Here is a 17,870-nt window from a genome sequence, read left to right on the forward strand (position 1 = left end):
GGAGAAATAAGAATATACACATCTGTTTCTTTTTTGCACAAAATAACACAGGATGAATAACCAGAAACTAATGGTTACCTTTCAAGTTGTATGTGGAATCTGACTAGAAGGCTATGGGAAGGAGAGGCATTTCTCTAAGGACACCTTTCTGAATAATTTTTCACTTTTGGAGCATTCGTGTTTTAAATACCCAAAGAAAGAAATTAAACCAACAAAGAGAGGGAAAAATCCTAACGTGGAATACAAAGAGAAACAAATATACCTAACAGTATTTCAGAATAATAATATGAGTGCAGAGAATAGGGGAAAACGAATAATGCAGTTAACTCTTGAGCTGAGAGCTTTGACCATATGTCCACAGTAAAACAGGAGTTGGCAAACTATGACCTATAGGCCAAATCTGTCTCACTACTTAATTTTGTGAATAAAGGTTTTTGGAACACAGCCATTCTTGTTCATGTTTGTGGCTGCTTTTGTTCTGCAGTACAGAGACCATGTGACCTACAAAGCCTAAAATATTTACTATTTACAGAAAAAATTGGCCAACTCCTTCTCTGTTGACAAAGAAAAACTACATATAAATCTTGAACTATATTTTGTGTATTTGTTTTTACCCAAGGATATGGGTCAACTATTCTGAAACTACATTCCTTGTATTTTAAGTTTAAGTGAATGAGTAAATATGTTGGTGATGTTGGGAGCCAGATATCTCAACTATATAGTTATTCTTTAGAAATATATGCTGAATTATTACATGGCAAAGGGGCATGATATAAAGTTCCTCACAGTGGTCTCTATAAATCTAAATTATCTTTAGTGAAATGATGACACTTTACTAGTAATACTTAGGCATTAGAATTATAAATGAGTGTACATGGGGTTCCTTTAACAGGGTGTTAACTATAATGAGCTTTGCCGTTCCCATGTTTAATGCAGAATAGTCACAAATGGGATTCCTTCTACTGAAATACTTCTCAGTGATGAAGGGTGTAATAGACTGGCATCTGAATGACCTGGTATGCTTCCAGGTAAACCAAAGGGAAGGCAGCAACAAGTCACAGTCAAAAAATCAAGACTGAAAGTTCAGGTCACAAAACTCTAGAATTGCCACAAAGTCTTATGAGAGACAACTGGCCAGAAAAAGAAAGAAGTCATGAGTTATGTCTATCCAGAGAGTCTAAGTAAATAAAATGAATTCAGGGAACAATTAGTGAGAACAGCCAGAGCCTGATGGCTGCTGAGAGACTCACCCATGGCAAGGCTACCAAGCAAGCAGCTCTGAGCACACGTGGCTCAGTCAAAGCACAGTGGGATCCCTGGCAGTCCGGTGGTTCCTGCATTGGTGAGTGCCTTGTCAAAGCAACCAAAGGCAAAACACATTGTCAAAAAGTAAAACCAAGGGCCGAGCCCGTGGCGCACTTGGGAGAGTGCGGTGCTGGGAGCGCGGCGACGCTCCCACCGCGGGTTTGGATCCTATATAGGAATGGCCGGTGCACTCACTGGCTGAGTGCCGGTCATGAAAAAGACAAAAAAAAAAAAAAAAAGAAAAAAGTAAAACCAAGATCACAAACAGCCCAAGGCAGTGAAGAAATTCACTGTATAGTTTGGTGAGGGGGGCGGGAAATCAAGGGTTTTAACTGTTAGGTAGAGGTTTCATGGTGGTTATGCTAATTAAGGTTTGAAAACTAGCACTCTGGATGGGATAGAGTGAGTTGTTAGGTATGAACACAGTTGATTATAAAGATTCCATTGTTTCTTGGTCAGGCAGGATTCTTCATCTAGGTCCAGGAGGGGTCTGGGGCCAAGTACATGGTCATTTGTCAGCATCAACTGGATAGATCCACCTGTGATGAAATGCAGCAACCAGTTTTGCTATCTCATAGGCAGGTGCTGCTGTAAATGAAAGTTTTTCTTTTATACTGATTTTTGAGAAACTGAAAGAAGGGCATGTTTTGGATTGGTTTGGTACCAGAATCCTAAAATCATGGGCCATGCCTTTCTTGTTAACTACTGAATCTACAATAATTAGGAGAGAATCTAGCACTTAGAAATTTTCTAATAAATCTTTGTTTACAGATGGGTAACATGAAATTCAGGTTTATTTCACATACAATCTCTTTAGCCACTATTTCACATGATGTTGTCTTCTACATTTGGAAGACCTCCAGACTGAGTAACTTTTTATACCTGTCGTCCCTTTTGTATAATGAGAAAAGTCATGAAGGAGATTTCCACATGGGCCATAGAGATCATTATCTACAAGTAAAACAAAGAATTGTGGACATTATATATTAATGTTAGTATCTATAGTTTAGATGATTTTAGTAGAAAGAAAAGGCTAACTATAATTGAAGTGGTTTGCAAAGCATAATGCTTACTTGAAAGTTTCCTTGTCTGACATATAGATGATGTTTTTGGTGTGCATTTTCTGGATTGCAATAGAAAATGTAATGTGTAAAAATGTAATGTAAAGGAATTATTGATCACAAAGAAATCAGGTTGTACATATATCATCAATTACAGGTGTGGCAGTAAGACACTCTCTGTCCTGAGACAAGGCAGAACAGCCCAGCAGTCCCACTTATGGCTACTCTAACAGAAAACTGTCTTTCTTCAGCAGAATCAAAGCCAGAAATATACCCTTGTTCCTCCTGCCATCTGGCGTTCTCCTGTCAGCAGTTTCTCAGCCAACCTGTGCTTCAGATCTTCTTGGGCTTGTGTGCAGAAAATCACTTCCATCCAGGGGATTCCAGCCTAGGGCATCAGAAACAGCAGGAACAGCACTATTCTGATCAAAGCTGCTGGAGTGAAATCACAGGTCAAGAGAGAGAAGGTGACTCCAAACCTTTGTCTGCAAGGACAGAGGAGAGAGAGACCTCAAGGGCATTTTCCAGTCCACCCCAAATGGAGCCCCACTCAGCCCAAAGTGTAAACCCTGTGCAACCAGATAAAGGATTGAAGGAATTAGAAACCTTGAGATTTGGAGCAATCAGCTGTAAAGAGTGTGAACCAGACTGTAGCCTGAAAGCAAACTTCATTACAAACCTGATTACTTTTGTAGGGGACAAGCCCTATATTTGCAGTGATTGTGGGCAAGGTTTTAAAGATAAGTCAGACCTCATCAAACACAACTGGACACATTCGATGGAGAAGCCTTTTGTGTGCAGTGAGTGTGGCCGAGGCTTTAGCCGGGTGTCAATCCTTATTGATCACCAGAGGACACACACAGGGGAGAAGCCATATGAGTGCAGTGAGTGCGGGCGAGGCTTTAGCCAGAAGTCCAACCTGAACAGGCACCAGAGAACACATTCAGAAGAGAAGCCTTATGTTTGCAGAGAGTGTGGGCAAAGCTTTAGAACTAAGTCTATCCTCAGTAGACATCAGTGGACCCACTCAGGGGAGAAGCCCTATGTTTGCAGTGAGTGTGGGCGAGGCTTTACCGAGAAGTCATCCTTCATCAGACACCAGAGGACACACTCAGGTGAGAAACCTTACATGTGCCTGGAGTGTGGGCGAGGCTTTAGTGCCAAGTCAACCCTTAGAAAACACCAGAGAATACACTTAGGGGAGAAGCCTTATGTTTGCAGTGAGTGTGGCCGAGGCTTTAGGCAGGTGTCAATCCTTATTAATCACCAGAGGACACACACGGGGGAGAAGCCATATGAGTGCAGTGAGTGCGGGCGAGGCTTTAGCCAGAAGTCCAACCTGAACAAACACCAGAGAACACATTCAGAAGAGAAGACTTATGTGTGCAGGGAGTGTGGGCAAAGCTTTAGAGATAAGTCTATACTCAGTAGACATGAGTGGACTCACTCAGGGGAGAAGCCCTATGTTTGCAGTGAGTGTGGGCGAGGCTTTACCGAGAAGTCATCCTTCATCAGACACCAGAGGACACACTCAGGTGAGAAACCTTACATGTGCCTGGAGTGTGGGCGAGGCTTTAGTGCCAAGTCAACCCTTAGAAAACACCAGAGAATACACTTAGGGGAGAAACCTTATGTTTGTAGAGAGTGTGGGCGAGGCTTTTGCGACAAGTCAACGCTTATCATACATGAACAGACACACTCAAGAGAGAAACCTTACATGTGCAGAGAGTGTGGCCGAGGCTTTAGCCGGAAATCATTCCTCCTCGCCCACCAGAGAACACACTCAGGGGAAAGGCCTTATGTTTGCAGGGAGTGTGGGCGAGGCTTTAGCCAGAAGTCAAATCTCATCAGACATCAGAGGACACATTCAGATGAGAAGCCTTATATTTGCAGGAAGTGTAGGCGAGGCTTTTGTGACAAGTCAACCCTCATTGTACATGAGTGGACCCACTCAGGAGAGAAACCTTACATGTGCAAAGAGTGTGGCCGAGGCTTTAGCCGGAATTTACTCCTCCTTCTCCACCAGAGAACACACTCAGGGGAGAAGCCTCGTGTATGCTGGGGTCATGTGCAAGACTTGAGTAATCAGTCAAACCTCACCTTACACCAGAGAGACACATAGGGAGTATTCCGTGTGTGTGTGGAGTGTAAGTGAAGTTGCAGAGGTGTATGGATCCTCATCAGACTTTGGGGGACACATTCAGGAGATGTGCCTTATGAGTGCAGAGTGTAGGTAGCTCTAGCCTAAGTCAGCCTTCACTGTGCACAAAAGGACACACTTAGGGGAGAAGTTTTGTATGTGCAGGGACTATGGGTAAGGCTTTAGCAATAAGTGTTTACTGAATATCCAGCGACAGACTGGAGTAGAAGCATCATGTGTTCAGGGAGTGTTTAGCAGGAGCGAAAGAATGAGCATGAGTCACTTACAAGATGGCATACTCAGGGGGAGCTCTTTGTTGGCAGGGAGTGTGGGCAAGGCTTTTATGGTCACACACCACAAGGAGAGTCCATACGTGGTGACACTGTGGAGCTCCATTCACACGATCTTTTCCAGGCTAACACCCCAGCTGCTCCAGAGAACTGTGCTGCTGCTTGCAGAGGAATGCATCTGTGTGTGCATGGGGAGCTGTGCACCTTCCCCAGGGGTGGTTCCTGGCCAGTGACTGGTTGATATTGTGGAAACAAAACCCCACCTCCAGGGGTGGCTGGTTAGCTCAGTGGGTTAGAGTGTGGTGTTGTAATGCCAAGGTCAAGGGTTCGGATCGCCGTACTGGCCATTGCAAGTCAGCTTCTTCCTCTGCCCAGTCCTGCCATCACTCCCCCAGTGAACCCTGATTCTCCATCTCATTGTCTCTTCAGAGAATCTAGTCTAAGACATCTTCAGTATAAGAGGAATGTGGATGCGGCTTTGGACATAAGTCATCCCTCAACAGACCCCAGAGTACACAGAATAGAAGCTCTGCATGTGTGGAGAGAATGGGCAAAGACTTAGGAAAAAGGTACACCTTATCAGAGAACAGCTTTTTTGGGAGAAGCTTTATACAAGCAAGGAGGGAGACTGAGATGTGTTAAGCAGTACGTTACACCTCCCCATGCACCAGAGGCCACACTTGGAGACCTGTGTGGGCAGGGTTTGCAGGTGGAGATTTATACCCAGGTTTCCCCCAGCAGACTTAAGAGTGTTGCTTTGTGTTGCTTCGCCCCCCATGGATTTGTCACCCCTCTTCCCCTGGGTGACGGAGATGCAAAGGATTACTCAAAGCCCATCTCTTCTGAGCAATGAGAGACCACAAAGTGGTTAATCTTCCTGGGACCCTCCAGTGAGAGGCATCCCTTCCTTGGGAAAATTAACCCTGAATTGAGGTTCTCTTCCTGCATTTATTTTCCAGACCAGGAAGTTACAGGAAGAGACATAGGTAGGGTTATAGTTTAATAATATAGGCTGGAAACTCTCAGTGAAACAAGCCAGATGACATTCCAGTAAGGCAATTAAGTGGTCCTATCAACACAAGCTTGATCTTAGCAAACATTCCTTCTCCCTCCAGTGGTTTTTCAGCAACTTAGATATCAATCAGTAACTCATCTGTCTTTGAGCCAGCAACCTTGCTGTGCCACAATTCTTATCTTGCAACAGAGACTCAATCGCCTGGGGAAAATTTCCTGTCCTTGCAAGGTCAGTATTTGAAACGGCAAGGCTTTGGGAAACCAGGCCGTGTGAAGTATATATGCTTTGTAGTATATTCCACATAAGAGGACAGTCATGCCACCACAAATCACTACCCCAGTCACCTCTGAGGAGGTTTCAGGAAAAGTCTTGATCTCCCCCCCACCCCATATTCTGTATGAGAATGAAGACGGCAGTAACAATTAGACACTTTATTCCCACTTTTTGTAATCAGATGGAATAAAAAAGTAGTCTTTATAAAGTAATCAAAGAATGATTGACTTGTTTTATTTCCATACACCAGTTCTTCCCCATGTTTTCTTGCCCTTTGTTCTAGTCAGATCCTCTTTAATAAGCTCAGGCTGTGTACCTTAGTCACTCATCTGACTGGAAAGGTGCAAGGAATTCAAATTTACATCCTGGGTTTCTTCTGGTCCTTAACAAAAGTTTGCTCACCCCTGATCTAGACAAATAACCATGGGGAGGGAAAGAGGGAAATCAGAAAAATGCATGTGAAGAAAAAAACTGTTCTTTTAAAATTTTTAGAACCCCTGCAGTTTTAGGTCTCAACATGGCTTCAGTCCTGCTCACTCCAACAGATTCACACTTTCTGATTTAAAAACTTACTACAAAGCAATGGTAATCAAGACAGTATGGTACTGGCAATAAAGACAGACATATAGATCAGTGGAATAGAACTGAGAGTTCAGAAATGAAACCTGTATTTATGGTCAACTTTCCACTAGGGTGCCAAGATCATGCAATGGGTTAAAGAACAGACTTTTCAACAAATGGTGCTAGGTTATCAGATATCTACCAACACAAGAATAAAGTTTGACCCTTACTTTATGCCATATACAAAAATAAACTAAGAATGTACCAAAAGTCTAAATGTAAGAGCTAAATCTATAAAACTATTAGAAGAAAACACTAGGGTAAATCTTCATGATCTCGGTTTTGGCAAAAGATTCTTAGATATTGCACCAAAAGCATGAGCAAAAACAACAATAAAAGTGATAAAGTAGATTTCATCAAAATTAAAAACTTCCTACTTACTTCAGTAGCACGTATAATAAAATTGGAACGATACAGAGCAGATTAGCATGGCCCCTGTGCAAGGATGACATGCAAATTTGTGAAGTGTCCCATATTAAAAACAAAAAACAAAAAAACCCAAAAAACTTTCATGCAGGACTGTCAAGAAAGTGAAAACCCACAGGATGGGAGAAAATCTGCAGAAATCATATCTGATAAGTAATTTGGATGTGGAATATACAAAGGAATATTACAACCCATAATAAGGGACAACCCAATTAAAATGAGCAAAGGATCTGAATAGACATTTCTCTGAGGATGATATACAAATGGACAATAAGTACACGAAAAGATGCTCGACATCATTAGTTATTAGGGACGTGCAGATCAAAACCACGATGAGACAGATACCACTTGACACTCATTAGGATGACTCAAAGCAAAAAGTCAGATAATACAAGTATTGACGAACGTGGAGAAATCAGAACCCTCATACACAGCTATTGAGAATGTACAGTGGTGAAGCCACTTTGGAAAACAGTCTGGCAGTTCCTCAAATGATTAAAAAGAGTTACCATATGACCCAGAAATTCAATTCCCAGCTGTATATCCAAGGCAAATTGAAAGCATATGTCCACATGAAAACTTGTACATGAATGATTATAGCAGCATTATTCATAATAGCCAAAAGGTGAAAACAACCAAAATGTCCATCATCTGGTGAATGGATAAACAAAATGTGGTATATCCATACTATGGAATATCATTCGACCTTAAAAAGGAATGCCATGTGTTGCAACACAGATGAACCCTGAAAACATTATGCTAAGTGATTAAGAAGGCAGTCATGAAAGACCACATTGGGAGGTGTAGAGCAGGGCAATGACATAATATGATATAATCCCAGTACATCACAGAAAGACCTCTCTGGCTGCTGTCAGAACGAGAGAGGAGGCAAAGGCACCAGTTAGGGTCCTGTTCAGTGATCCAAGACAGATGGTGGTGGTAATGGAGCAGGTGACAACAGACATATTCAACACATTCAAGGGTGGGGTCTATAGGATTTGCTGATGGGTTGATTATGAGATAGGAGAGAAAGAGAGGAATCAAGTAAGCTTCAAATTTGTCGTTTTGTTTTTTGTTTTTTAACCCAAGAAACACCTGAGATGGGGAACATTTGTGGAGAAATGGTTTTGGGAGGAAGAGCCAATAGAATCAAGAATTCAGTTTTCAACATGTTAAATTTAGTATACCTATACGATATCCATGTCAAGCAGGTGACTAATAAAAAAGGCCAAGAGTTAGAAGAGACCAGGGTTACAGGATAAGTTTGAAAGACTTGGGCATATAGGTAGTATTTAAACGTCCTAGGACTAGATGAGATTCATTCCCCATGCATCCAACAAATATTTATTGAACACTTATTTTGTGCTAAGCAGTGTTCTAGACATTATGGCAGTGAACAATACACAAAGAAAAATCCATACCCTCATGGAGCTTACCTTTTAATGGAGGGGGATAATAAAATAACTAACAAATAACTATAGAGCATGTTAAATAGCGTGTTAGATAGTCTACTTCTATTTAAGGAGAAATATAAAACAGATGGGGGTGAGGTGGGTAAGAAGATTGCAGTTTTAAACAGGGTGACCAGGGAAGTCTTCACTGGGAAAATGTTATTTAAGCTCAAGTCTTGAAAGAGGTGAGGACCTGAGCCGTGCACACACCTGGGGCACTAGCATTTCAGGCAGAAGCAAAAGCAGATGCAAAAGTGCTTAGACAGGAGCATTTCAACCCAGTTCACGGAAAAGCAAGTGGCTGTAAAGGAGAGAACCGAGCAGAACAGTGGGACATGAGGACCGAGAGGCGATGCGCGGAGGGAGGAGGGAAGAGTGTGACGAGGAGCAGCCCAGTGCGGACTTAGGCGAGGCAGGTGTCTGAAAAGGATCCTAAACCTCTCTCAGAAGGTCAAAGCCCCGCCCTCAGCTCCACCTCCGCTCCAAACATACAGCTCCCCTCCTGGCTGGAACTCAAGACCCAAGGAACTCAAGAGCCGTGTGCTGGCACCGGAAATAGCTTCTACCCGGCTGCATTTTGCCAGCGGATGCGTTTCCGGTAGTGGCGGCGGGAAACGGCTTGCTGGCGGACGACTAGGCCTCTGCGGAGGCGAATCCGGCGGGAATCGGAGCCATCAGAACCGCCACCATGGTGAGGAGGCGCGGGCCGGCGGCGCAGCAGCTTCCGAGTCTGTCGCGGAGTGGGGGCCGCGACTGATCAGGGAAGAAGCCGTGGGTTGGAGCCGCTTATGGCGGTGAAGGCCCGGGTCGCGGACGCTCGGTCGGGGCACGGAAGACCTGGACCTTGGCTGTTCGGCGGAGCGGGACCGGGGGACGGAGGCCGGGGTCACTCGGTGGGGCGAGGGTAGAACCGCGGCTCTCCACATCGTTGTAACCCTGATGCCTGGGACCCGGTGGGCACTAAGTAGACTTTTGCTGAATAAACCTATGTCCGGGGTTTCCCAGTAGACACTAGAGCCGCGGGAGGACCCGGTAAAGGCTTAGATTTGTGAACGGGATGGGGAAGAGGGAGGGGGAGGTTAAAAGAGAATGTTTGGAAGAAGAGTTCCACATATGTGTTCAGCCTATTGGTATGTTTGCTTATGTCTGACTTCTCAGGGGCTGGGGCTAGACCATGAAATATGTTTCATTCCTTCACCTAGTTCACTTTCTAGTTGGGGACACGGATAATATAATTCAGTGTGGGCATTTAGGTAAAAGTAACGGCAGGCAGGGGGCGGGGTAGATGCTTTCCTGGGTAGATGGTTCCTCAGCGGAGTCGTAAAAGACTGGCAGAAGATTTCCCGCGAAAATGGGAGGGAGTGTTACAGACCCGGAGAACTGCAAGAGCAAAGGCATGAAGGGTAGCACAACTGAAGTTGCTAGAGGGAAAAGGAAGGGAGAGAAGAGAAAAAATGAGACAGGAGGAATTGGCGGGGCCTGATTACTAAAGGCGGTGCATGTGACTATCCTGTTGGTGATGAGGCATGTCACTGAAGGATTTTAACCAGCAAAATGTCATGAGCTTAGTTGTGTTTAGAAAGATCACTCTAGCTGTTAAGGAATGAATGAGACTGGAAGCAGGAGAAACTTAGATACTGTTTGGAGAATTGTTTAGAATAGGCACTGGATTCAGGCTGACTAGGTTCCAACACAGCTTCCCAGCTGTGAGACAGGGCAAATTACTTAACCTCTCCCAACCTCAGTGATCTCATCTGTAAAATAGGAATGATAATGGGCCCAATTTTGAGGAGTTAATGAGGTGTGCAGTGCTTGACACACAGTGAGCTATTATACAGCAAACGGACCAATCTGTGTCACCCTAAAGGTTCAGGTCCGTGTGGTTAGAAGCCAATTAAAATGGTCATCTAAGGGAGACTAAACCGTGTAACCTGGGTCTTCAGGGTGGCAGGCAGTATCATGGGGGAGTCGAGGTTCTCATCTACACATTTATAAGTTCGAACTCACAGAGATGAACTGCAAGCACAGTGCCTGGTACATAGAAGGCACTTGGATGAGTTAGGACTGGCCTATACCGATCAGACTGATGGGAAGCGGATATACAGATCAAATACCAGGTGGTTTGTTTCCTAGAGAGAACTGTAAATGTTAAGGGGACCTGACAATTCACATAGTGATGTCTGTATAGTCTGCCTCTTTATTTTAGCAAAGCTACATTTGAAGCCAGTCTATAAAAGCAGAAACGTTGTTGGATTGATTAAGGATTAAGTGTAGCAAGTTACATGTTTTTAAAGATCAAGCTGATAAGCACCCTGGCCACCAGAAAAGTTTTCCTCTTGGAGGCACACTAACATTCTTGATTTGGGGGATTTCATTCTCCTAACCTCCAAGCTGATTAACTCCTTTCTGATAATAAGCTTCTTGTTGATTGAGTTTTTAGTATCTCTCCCACTCCAGCTCTCCCTTTACTTAGTCAAAAAGTCAAATTAAAAAAAAAAGGGATTTGGGTGTTCACAGCACTTGAGTCACACCTATAATCTGCACAATGGTAGATGGCTAATCTCTAGTATGGGTGAGTTTGATTAGTTTGGGGACACCTTACACTCTTGCCCCTGAAACTGATACAACATAGACAAAGGCAATTATAAAATGAGAGACACTGATTTAAAGGGAAGGGAGAATATCAGATTACTGGGCAGAGGTCCGGGCTGAAAAGAGGATGACATGGGAGAATTCCCAGCAAGGGGCTGTGGGTAGAAGACTGAGCTGAGAGTCTATTGAGAAAGGTAGACATATGGAAAATAAGGCCGTGGTGGAAGATTTTAGGGAGGGTCAGGGGTGCATGGGTCCAAAAGAGCTGAGTCTCATCCCTGCTGATTTCTCCTTGCAGACTGTGGGCAAGAGCAGCAAGATGCTGCAGCACATTGACTATAGGATGAGATGCATCCTGCAAGATGGCCGGATCTTCATCGGCACCTTCAAGGCTTTCGACAAGCATATGAATTTGATTCTCTGTGACTGTGATGAGTTCCGGAAGATCAAGTGAGGAGGGGACCGAGAAGGGGAGGAACTGGAGGGCAAAAGTGCATTGGGTGGGTGGGCCAAGTGGCAGGTGGTAATGTAGTTAGTTGGTTCCTGTCTGCTCTCCTGTTGTAGAAGGCAGACTTAAATGGGACATTGAACGTTAAGAAATCTCCTTAGTGCAGCAAGCCTTGCTCTCTAGTTCTGGCAGAGTACAAGTTGTGAGTACAGGGCTGCTAGGCTTTTTGTTTCTTTGACTTTGCGTGCCCCTGGGTACTAGGGTAAAGGGCTCTCATGTTCTCCCCACAGGTGTATAAGGGGGGAGAGCTTGATTTTCTGGCCTCAATGCCTATTTGTAAAGCTGTAGCCTAAAGGGCTCTCCCAATGCAGCCTGGTCTGAAACTGCTTTAAGAAGCTTCTGACCCTCTTCAGGGTAAGTGCTCAGCTCCCCATGTGGGTTTGGGGCCAGTGATTTTTGTTGGCATTTATAGAAGCAATTTTAGATATTTTCTATTTCCCTGCAATTACATAAGTTATTGGCTAACTCCCTTGTCTAAGACTTACAAGCTTTTGGCCCATTAAAAGATGAGTCTAGCTTTCTGTCTTATTTTACATTCAAGGCATCTTGAGGCCCAAAGAGGTTATGTGACTTCTTTGATTGTCCAGCTCTTTTGCCATATGCGGTGTCCGTATGTTGTCACTGGCTTTGAATTCCCTTTGATTATCCTTTGGGGCTGTTGTTTTATTTTGTGGCCCAAGGTCAAGAAGTACAGGATGAAAATGTGGTAGGGATGAGTGCCAGTTACATATTAGAGAGGGACTAGCAGAGCAGTGTGGGACTATTCCAAATGGTTCCCTTCTGTGTTTTTAATGAAACTGACTTTATTCTGATAATATTTGTTGAAATGTATTTTTTAAAATACAGAAGAATCTATGAGAAAAGAAGTACCCAGAAAGTCTTTTTTTTCATATTATGGAAGGGCTTATTATTAAAAAAATAACAAAATATGAGCTGAAAAATAACAAAATATGAGCTCCAAATGGTTTTCACCTACAGAAAACCAGTTAATTTAATATAAAATTTTATCAAAACAAAATCTTTAAGTTGTTTTTAAAAGTCAGGTTATTTTGTCTCTTTCCTTTATTTGTAGGATCTTGGCTTTGGCTTTTTTCCCCCTTCCCCGTCCCCTTGCAGTTTTTTTTCCTAGTTTACATTTATATTTTGTTCATCTTTCTCTGGTTGTTGCTGTTTGGGGTTTTCTGTTTTTGGGCTTTTGAGGAAAGATGCAAAATTTCTATGTAGCAGATGTAAAATTTCAATTTTTACATATGTGAAATTTCTTTTATCTTTTCCTTTGTGGCTTTCCTATATCTGATGGGAGGTGAGGGACAGAATTATAGGCTTGTGAGGTTGAATTGGTGCTAGAAAGACCCACTATGTAAGTGGGGTGGGTGGGATTCTGCTGACTTGAGGAATCATTTAGGCTGTCTCCTGACATTGGCAACATTGGTGAGGCCTTAAGCTGAAGGGAGGGAGCAGGGTAATAGCAAAGAATACTTGACCAAGGGGAGGCCTTCGTAGTTGCTGTGGAATAGCACTTGAGCCAGGGCTGGACTTGCTTGACTCTTGTCCTGTCCTTCATCTGTGCATCCTCTTGGCATGGAAACAAGTAGACAACCCCCTAAGGGGTTACATATTTAGTCTGTGAATTCTATCCAGAGGGGCCGTCTTAGGGGAAAATTCCTGTACCATGTGTTAGGAGATGTGGTGTAAAGTAAATGTTGGAGGCTACTAGGCAGGTGAACCTGAACTTTACTCTCTCTCTAATCCTTGCTTTTTTTTGTCTCTTCTCCTAAACCCGACTTTAGGCCAAAGAACTCCAAACAAGCAGAAAGGGAAGAGAAGCGAGTCCTCGGTCTGGTGCTGCTGCGGGGGGAGAACCTGGTCTCAATGACAGTAGAGGGACCTCCTCCCAAAGATGTGAGTCAGAGCAGGAAGCCTTGTGAAAGGGCAGTCCTCACAGGCATCCTCTGGTTTTTGCCTTCTTTTTACAGATAATAAATGGAATCTTAAAGAGGTTACCCTCCAAGTAAGGAGTGGAGAGGGGGAACTAGAATTTGGGTATTCTGATTTTAAAGGTCTACCTCTTCCTCAATTGATGTACATAGTCACTGGAGGAGGTACCTAAGGCCATCTGGGTCAGTTCTTAATGTGATGACAAAATCTAGGTGGACCTTAAAAAGTCGTAACTAAATAATAGAATACATGTATGTTTTGTTTTATACAGTTACAGGATGATAGTTAATATTTATTGAGCATCTGCTGTGTGCCAAGCACGTCAGTATTTTATTTAATCCTTGAAACAGTCTTTTGAGATAAATTATTCTCACTTTATAGATAAAACAAAAGGGTTTAATAACTTGCCCAAGGTGTCACAGCTAGTAAATGGTGAAACTGACATTTCATCCCAGACAATCTTGGTTTTGTAGATACCAAGCTATATTTATAAACAGAGCAGGCTTTAGAGAATTTAACCAAATTTGTTTTTCCTTTTTCATTTTAAGACATTGTTAATCAAGAGAATAATCTTAACCTGTGTTATTTTTTATCCACATATATCTGGGTTTTTTTTTCTTTTTGTATTTAACACATAATGTGTATATAATATTTGTTCTGCTTTTTCACCTAATACTGTAAACATTTTTCTAGTTGCTCTATACTTTTTAAGTCATGCTCATGACTCTCTCAGATGAGTAGTTTATTGTAATTATTTCCTTTTTTTGGATTCTTACGTTGTATCTTTTTCCAATTATGAGTCTAAGAGATGTTAGCATATTTTTTGGTTTAAAGCATATGTATGGTATATAATTCTTGGTACCTACTTCCAGTAGAGTTGGCTACTCTAATGTAGCTCATTGTAAATTTCCATGACCATAGCCACTTTTACTATAACCTCATTATTTACGGATAAGGAAACTGAGTCCTAGAATTGTGGGATTATTTGCCCACTGACACCCAGCAGGTGAGAGATGGGAATGATCTCGTGTCCCTTTGATGCCAGGTGGAGTGCTTTTGTCTACTGAGCCCTTGTGAATGGAGCCCAGGCCCTTTCTCTTGGTTTAAATTTCATAGGCGTGCATATAGGTGGCTGAGTTGTGGCATGTTTCTCTCAAGTTCTAGCCTGCTTCAGTGGTGACAGCTAGACACATAATCTTGGATGGAGGAAGAATGGTGTTAGTATATATGGGTGGGCAGTATTTATAAGCTGTTTTGATTCTCTATAAATCTGAGGGGCTCTCTTGGCAATGGTATTCCAAAGTGTACTTCTGATTTTCTAGGCCACTGAGCATTTTAGTGTGTTTCTTTATTTTGCAGACTGGCATTGCCCGAGTGCCACTTGCTGGAGCTGCTGGTGGCCCAGGGATTGGCAGGGCTGCTGGCAGAGGAATCCCAGCTGGTGTTCCCATGCCCCAGGCTCCTGTAGGACTTGCTGGGCCAGTTCGTGGGGTTGGTGGTCCATCCCAACAGGTGAGGGGTTGGGGAAAGGGCACCAGTTTCTGGTGGCTAAAAGTCCAAAATGACCAATCTATGATTGTTAGGCTTTCAGTATTTCATTGTGCTTTATATGTGGCCCCAGAATCAAGCAAAAAGGAAAACTTGGCATTGTAAATTATGTTGGTGCTATTAAAGTAAAATGCACAAAATGCATTTTAGCCAAATGTAGTATAGCAAAATGTTTCCCTGACAACATTTGAAATATACTCTCATAACCTATCATCAGTCATAGTTGAAAATGCAGTTGCCTTCTCTAAGTTAGTTTGGGAATCCTTAAACTCAGGCCTAGAAGATGGGAATAGGGCATTCAAGCTCAATCTTTCCTGACACATGGTTTTGGATAGGGAGTATGATGTCGTGAGTTGTAGCTTGGGGAGATTTGGTGTCTGCTGTTTCTTACCAAGCTGGGGAGGAGAGTAGGAAATTGCATTGCACTGTATTATTCTGTCTAACTCTCTTTCTGTGTTCCTTGTAGGTGATGACCCCACAAGGAAGAGGCACTGTTGCAGCCGCTGCAGCTGCTGCCACGGCCAGTATTGCTGGGGCCCCGACCCAGTACCCTCCTGGCCGAGGGGGTCCTCCCCCACCTATGGGCCGAGGGGCACCCCCTCCAGGTGAGGACCCCATAAAGAGACTAGTGCTAATTGATACTAGATACCTTAGCTGGATTCATGATGAGACATAACCCTGACTGAAACTGATGATGAATTTGTGTAATTAAGCAGGATTACTCTGAGATCCAGCTTGGCTGACTGACCATGGAACTAACGGTACAAGAGCCACTGAGAGCCCCAGCCTGGCTCAAGTACCAGTTTGCTAAGAGAGGCTTATAGAGTGGAATGGTCATCTGTCTCAGAACTTTGTGGACAGCTTTTTATGTTTCCTGCTACCTTTTTAAGATAGACACTTGAGCTTTTCTCTTGCAGGCATGATGGGCCCGCCTCCTGGTATGAGGCCTCCCATGGGTCCCCCAATGGGGATCCCCCCTGGACGAGGGACTCCAATGGGCATGCCCCCTCCAGGGATGCGGCCCCCTCCCCCAGGTATGCGAGGTAAGTGCCTGTAGCAGTGACAGCCTAGTGGGATGGGACATGGAGGGAAGATTGGATTTAGACCATATTCTGTGGGCTTTCAGGCCTTAACTCTAGGGAAATTACCTCTTGGAGGACAGCTTTACCAGAAGGATAGGGAAGAGGCCTACCTTCCCTCTTAGAATAGTTAGAGCAGCCTTGCACCCAGAGTACTTCTCAGGGTCTGAGGCAGTGTCCTCAGGGCACTGTGAAAGAATGCATTCTGAGGATTCCCAACAAAGGTTATAAGATTATATTATGTCCTTTGGTTTGATAGTGTCTCGTAATTAAGAGGGGCTCTGGGCTTTGCTGTACTATTTATTATGTATTTAACTACAGTTTTACAAATGCTGAGATCAGCCCCCACATGGATAAGAAAATAGGCCCAGAGAGAGCAGTGTCCTGACTCCCAGCCCAGTGTTCTTTCCACCAAGCTATAGTGGCCTTTAAGATAACCATGGCCAAACTTGGTGATCCCTGTGTCTCTAGTTTGGGTTAGGTTTTCCATTCATGGGTTTTATAGGCATAGGAATCCAGTCAGCCCTAGAGAAGTCTCTAGTTAGCACATATGCTATATACAGCCCTCTGGTCACTTGATACCTGCAGGGTGTGGGTGGCTGGGGATTTGAGTTGCAGATTAGGCACTGACTAAATTTCTTACTCCAATTTCAGGCCTTCTTTGACCCTTGGCCACAGTTATGGAAGACGCTCCACAGAAGTGTGGGCCCAATTTCCCAGGGCTACATTGCTACAGATCTGTTTGTTTGTTATGGTGTTGTTCATGGATTCTCACCAGGTTATGCTATTTCCCTTACAGGGCCCACTTGCCTGGCAATGTGCCCACCAAGGCCCTAGACTAATCTTGGCCCTCTTCAGCTCCCTGTCTGTTTCTTGTAAGGCTGTACATAGTCCTTTGATTTCCTTGTGGCCCATGATACTGGTTTATAATAAACTCTTGAGACTATTATAAATGCACCTGATGTATCTATTTATTTTTAGAAAAATCTTTGATGTAGTAGGTGCTTAATAGAGTCAAGAAGGATTGCCTTGGAAAAATTAGCCTTGGAAAAATTAGCCCTAATCTTAGCTGTTTCCCTATAAAATATTTTACTGCACATTTGCATCTGATGTGCAACCTCATATACTAAGAGAGTTACAAAATTGAAGTACAGTGAGACAATTTCATCTATTAAACTCAAAGATAATACTTCGCAATAATCCTTTTTACACTGTTGTGGGTGTGAATTGATATATCCTTTTGGGAAGGCACTCATCTAGATAGCTCCTTGAGCAGTACTTTCAATTATCATATTCTTTTTTGTGTCCAATAAGTATGAAGTAGATGCTAAAAGTTAGAATGCTATTGGGAGAGGAACAATTTTAGTATAACTTCCCAAGTTCACACATATATACAAGGAATTTTCAAAAAGTTCATGGTAAGATTTGTGTTACCTTTTAATTCTGTTTTTTCATAAACTTTTCAAAGTACCCTTGTGTAGCCTAATATAACTTTTGGGTTGTGGGATCTCTTCCCCCAGAAGTATTTGTTCAATTGATGAGAGGATCATTGAGCAGTACTCTAATACTTACTGCATCAAGCTTCAAGTGTACAGAAATATGGTAAACACTCTGTTCTTAAGT

General features: G+C 43.2%; 2 protein-coding genes and 1 non-coding gene across 10 annotated transcripts in view; all 3 read left to right on the forward strand.

Moving 5' to 3' along the window:
* The window catches only part of ZNF343 (zinc finger protein 343), a 35,515-nt gene extending 29,269 nt beyond the window's left edge, over positions 1-6,246 (forward strand). For 5 of the 7 annotated variants that reach the window (XM_063105792.1, XM_063105780.1, XM_063105777.1 and 2 more), the window contains one exon: positions 2,618-6,246. In XM_063105792.1, coding sequence (XP_062961862.1) covers positions 2,618-4,488 — 1,871 coding nt within the window. In that variant the 3' untranslated portion in view covers positions 4,489-6,246. The remainder of the gene's footprint in view (positions 1-2,617) is intronic. The other 2 variants (XM_063105801.1, XM_063105795.1) reach the window with 2 other exon arrangements.
* Positions 6,247-7,082: 836 nt separating this feature from the next.
* On the forward strand, positions 7,083-7,185 carry LOC134365191 (U6 spliceosomal RNA). Its single transcript, XR_010021954.1, has one exon. It is a non-coding gene; the product is annotated as a U6 spliceosomal RNA (small nuclear RNA).
* A 1,988-nt stretch (positions 7,186-9,173) lies between these two features.
* SNRPB (small nuclear ribonucleoprotein polypeptides B and B1) lies at positions 9,174-16,995 on the forward strand. 2 transcript variants are annotated; one of them, XM_063093564.1, is made up of 7 exons: positions 9,174-9,273; positions 11,473-11,624; positions 13,473-13,584; positions 14,980-15,132; positions 15,635-15,773; positions 16,086-16,211; positions 16,902-16,995. In XM_063093564.1, the coding sequence occupies exons 1-7, from the start codon at positions 9,271-9,273 to the stop codon at positions 16,910-16,912; spliced, it is 696 nt and encodes a 231-aa protein (XP_062949634.1). In that variant the 5' UTR covers positions 9,174-9,270; the 3' UTR covers positions 16,913-16,995. The 2 variants fall into 2 exon arrangements, with proteins under 2 accessions (XP_062949634.1, XP_062949642.1); XM_063093572.1 differs by having other exon boundaries at positions 16,086-16,202.
* The last annotated feature ends 875 nt before the right edge of the window (positions 16,996-17,870 follow it).

Source organism: Cynocephalus volans, chromosome 1, assembly GCF_027409185.1.
Source record: "Cynocephalus volans isolate mCynVol1 chromosome 1, mCynVol1.pri, whole genome shotgun sequence".
Classification (NCBI taxonomy): domain Eukaryota; kingdom Metazoa; phylum Chordata; class Mammalia; order Dermoptera; family Cynocephalidae; genus Cynocephalus; species Cynocephalus volans.

Coding starts and splice junctions, on each gene's coding strand:
- SNRPB (XM_063093564.1), top strand. Junction 13,585..14,979: donor AGGGACCTCCTCCCAAAGAT/GTGAGTCAGAGC, acceptor TTTATTTTGCAG/ACTGGCATTGCCCGAGTGCC. Junction 15,133..15,634: donor TTGGTGGTCCATCCCAACAG/GTGAGGGGTTGG, acceptor TGTTCCTTGTAG/GTGATGACCCCACAAGGAAG.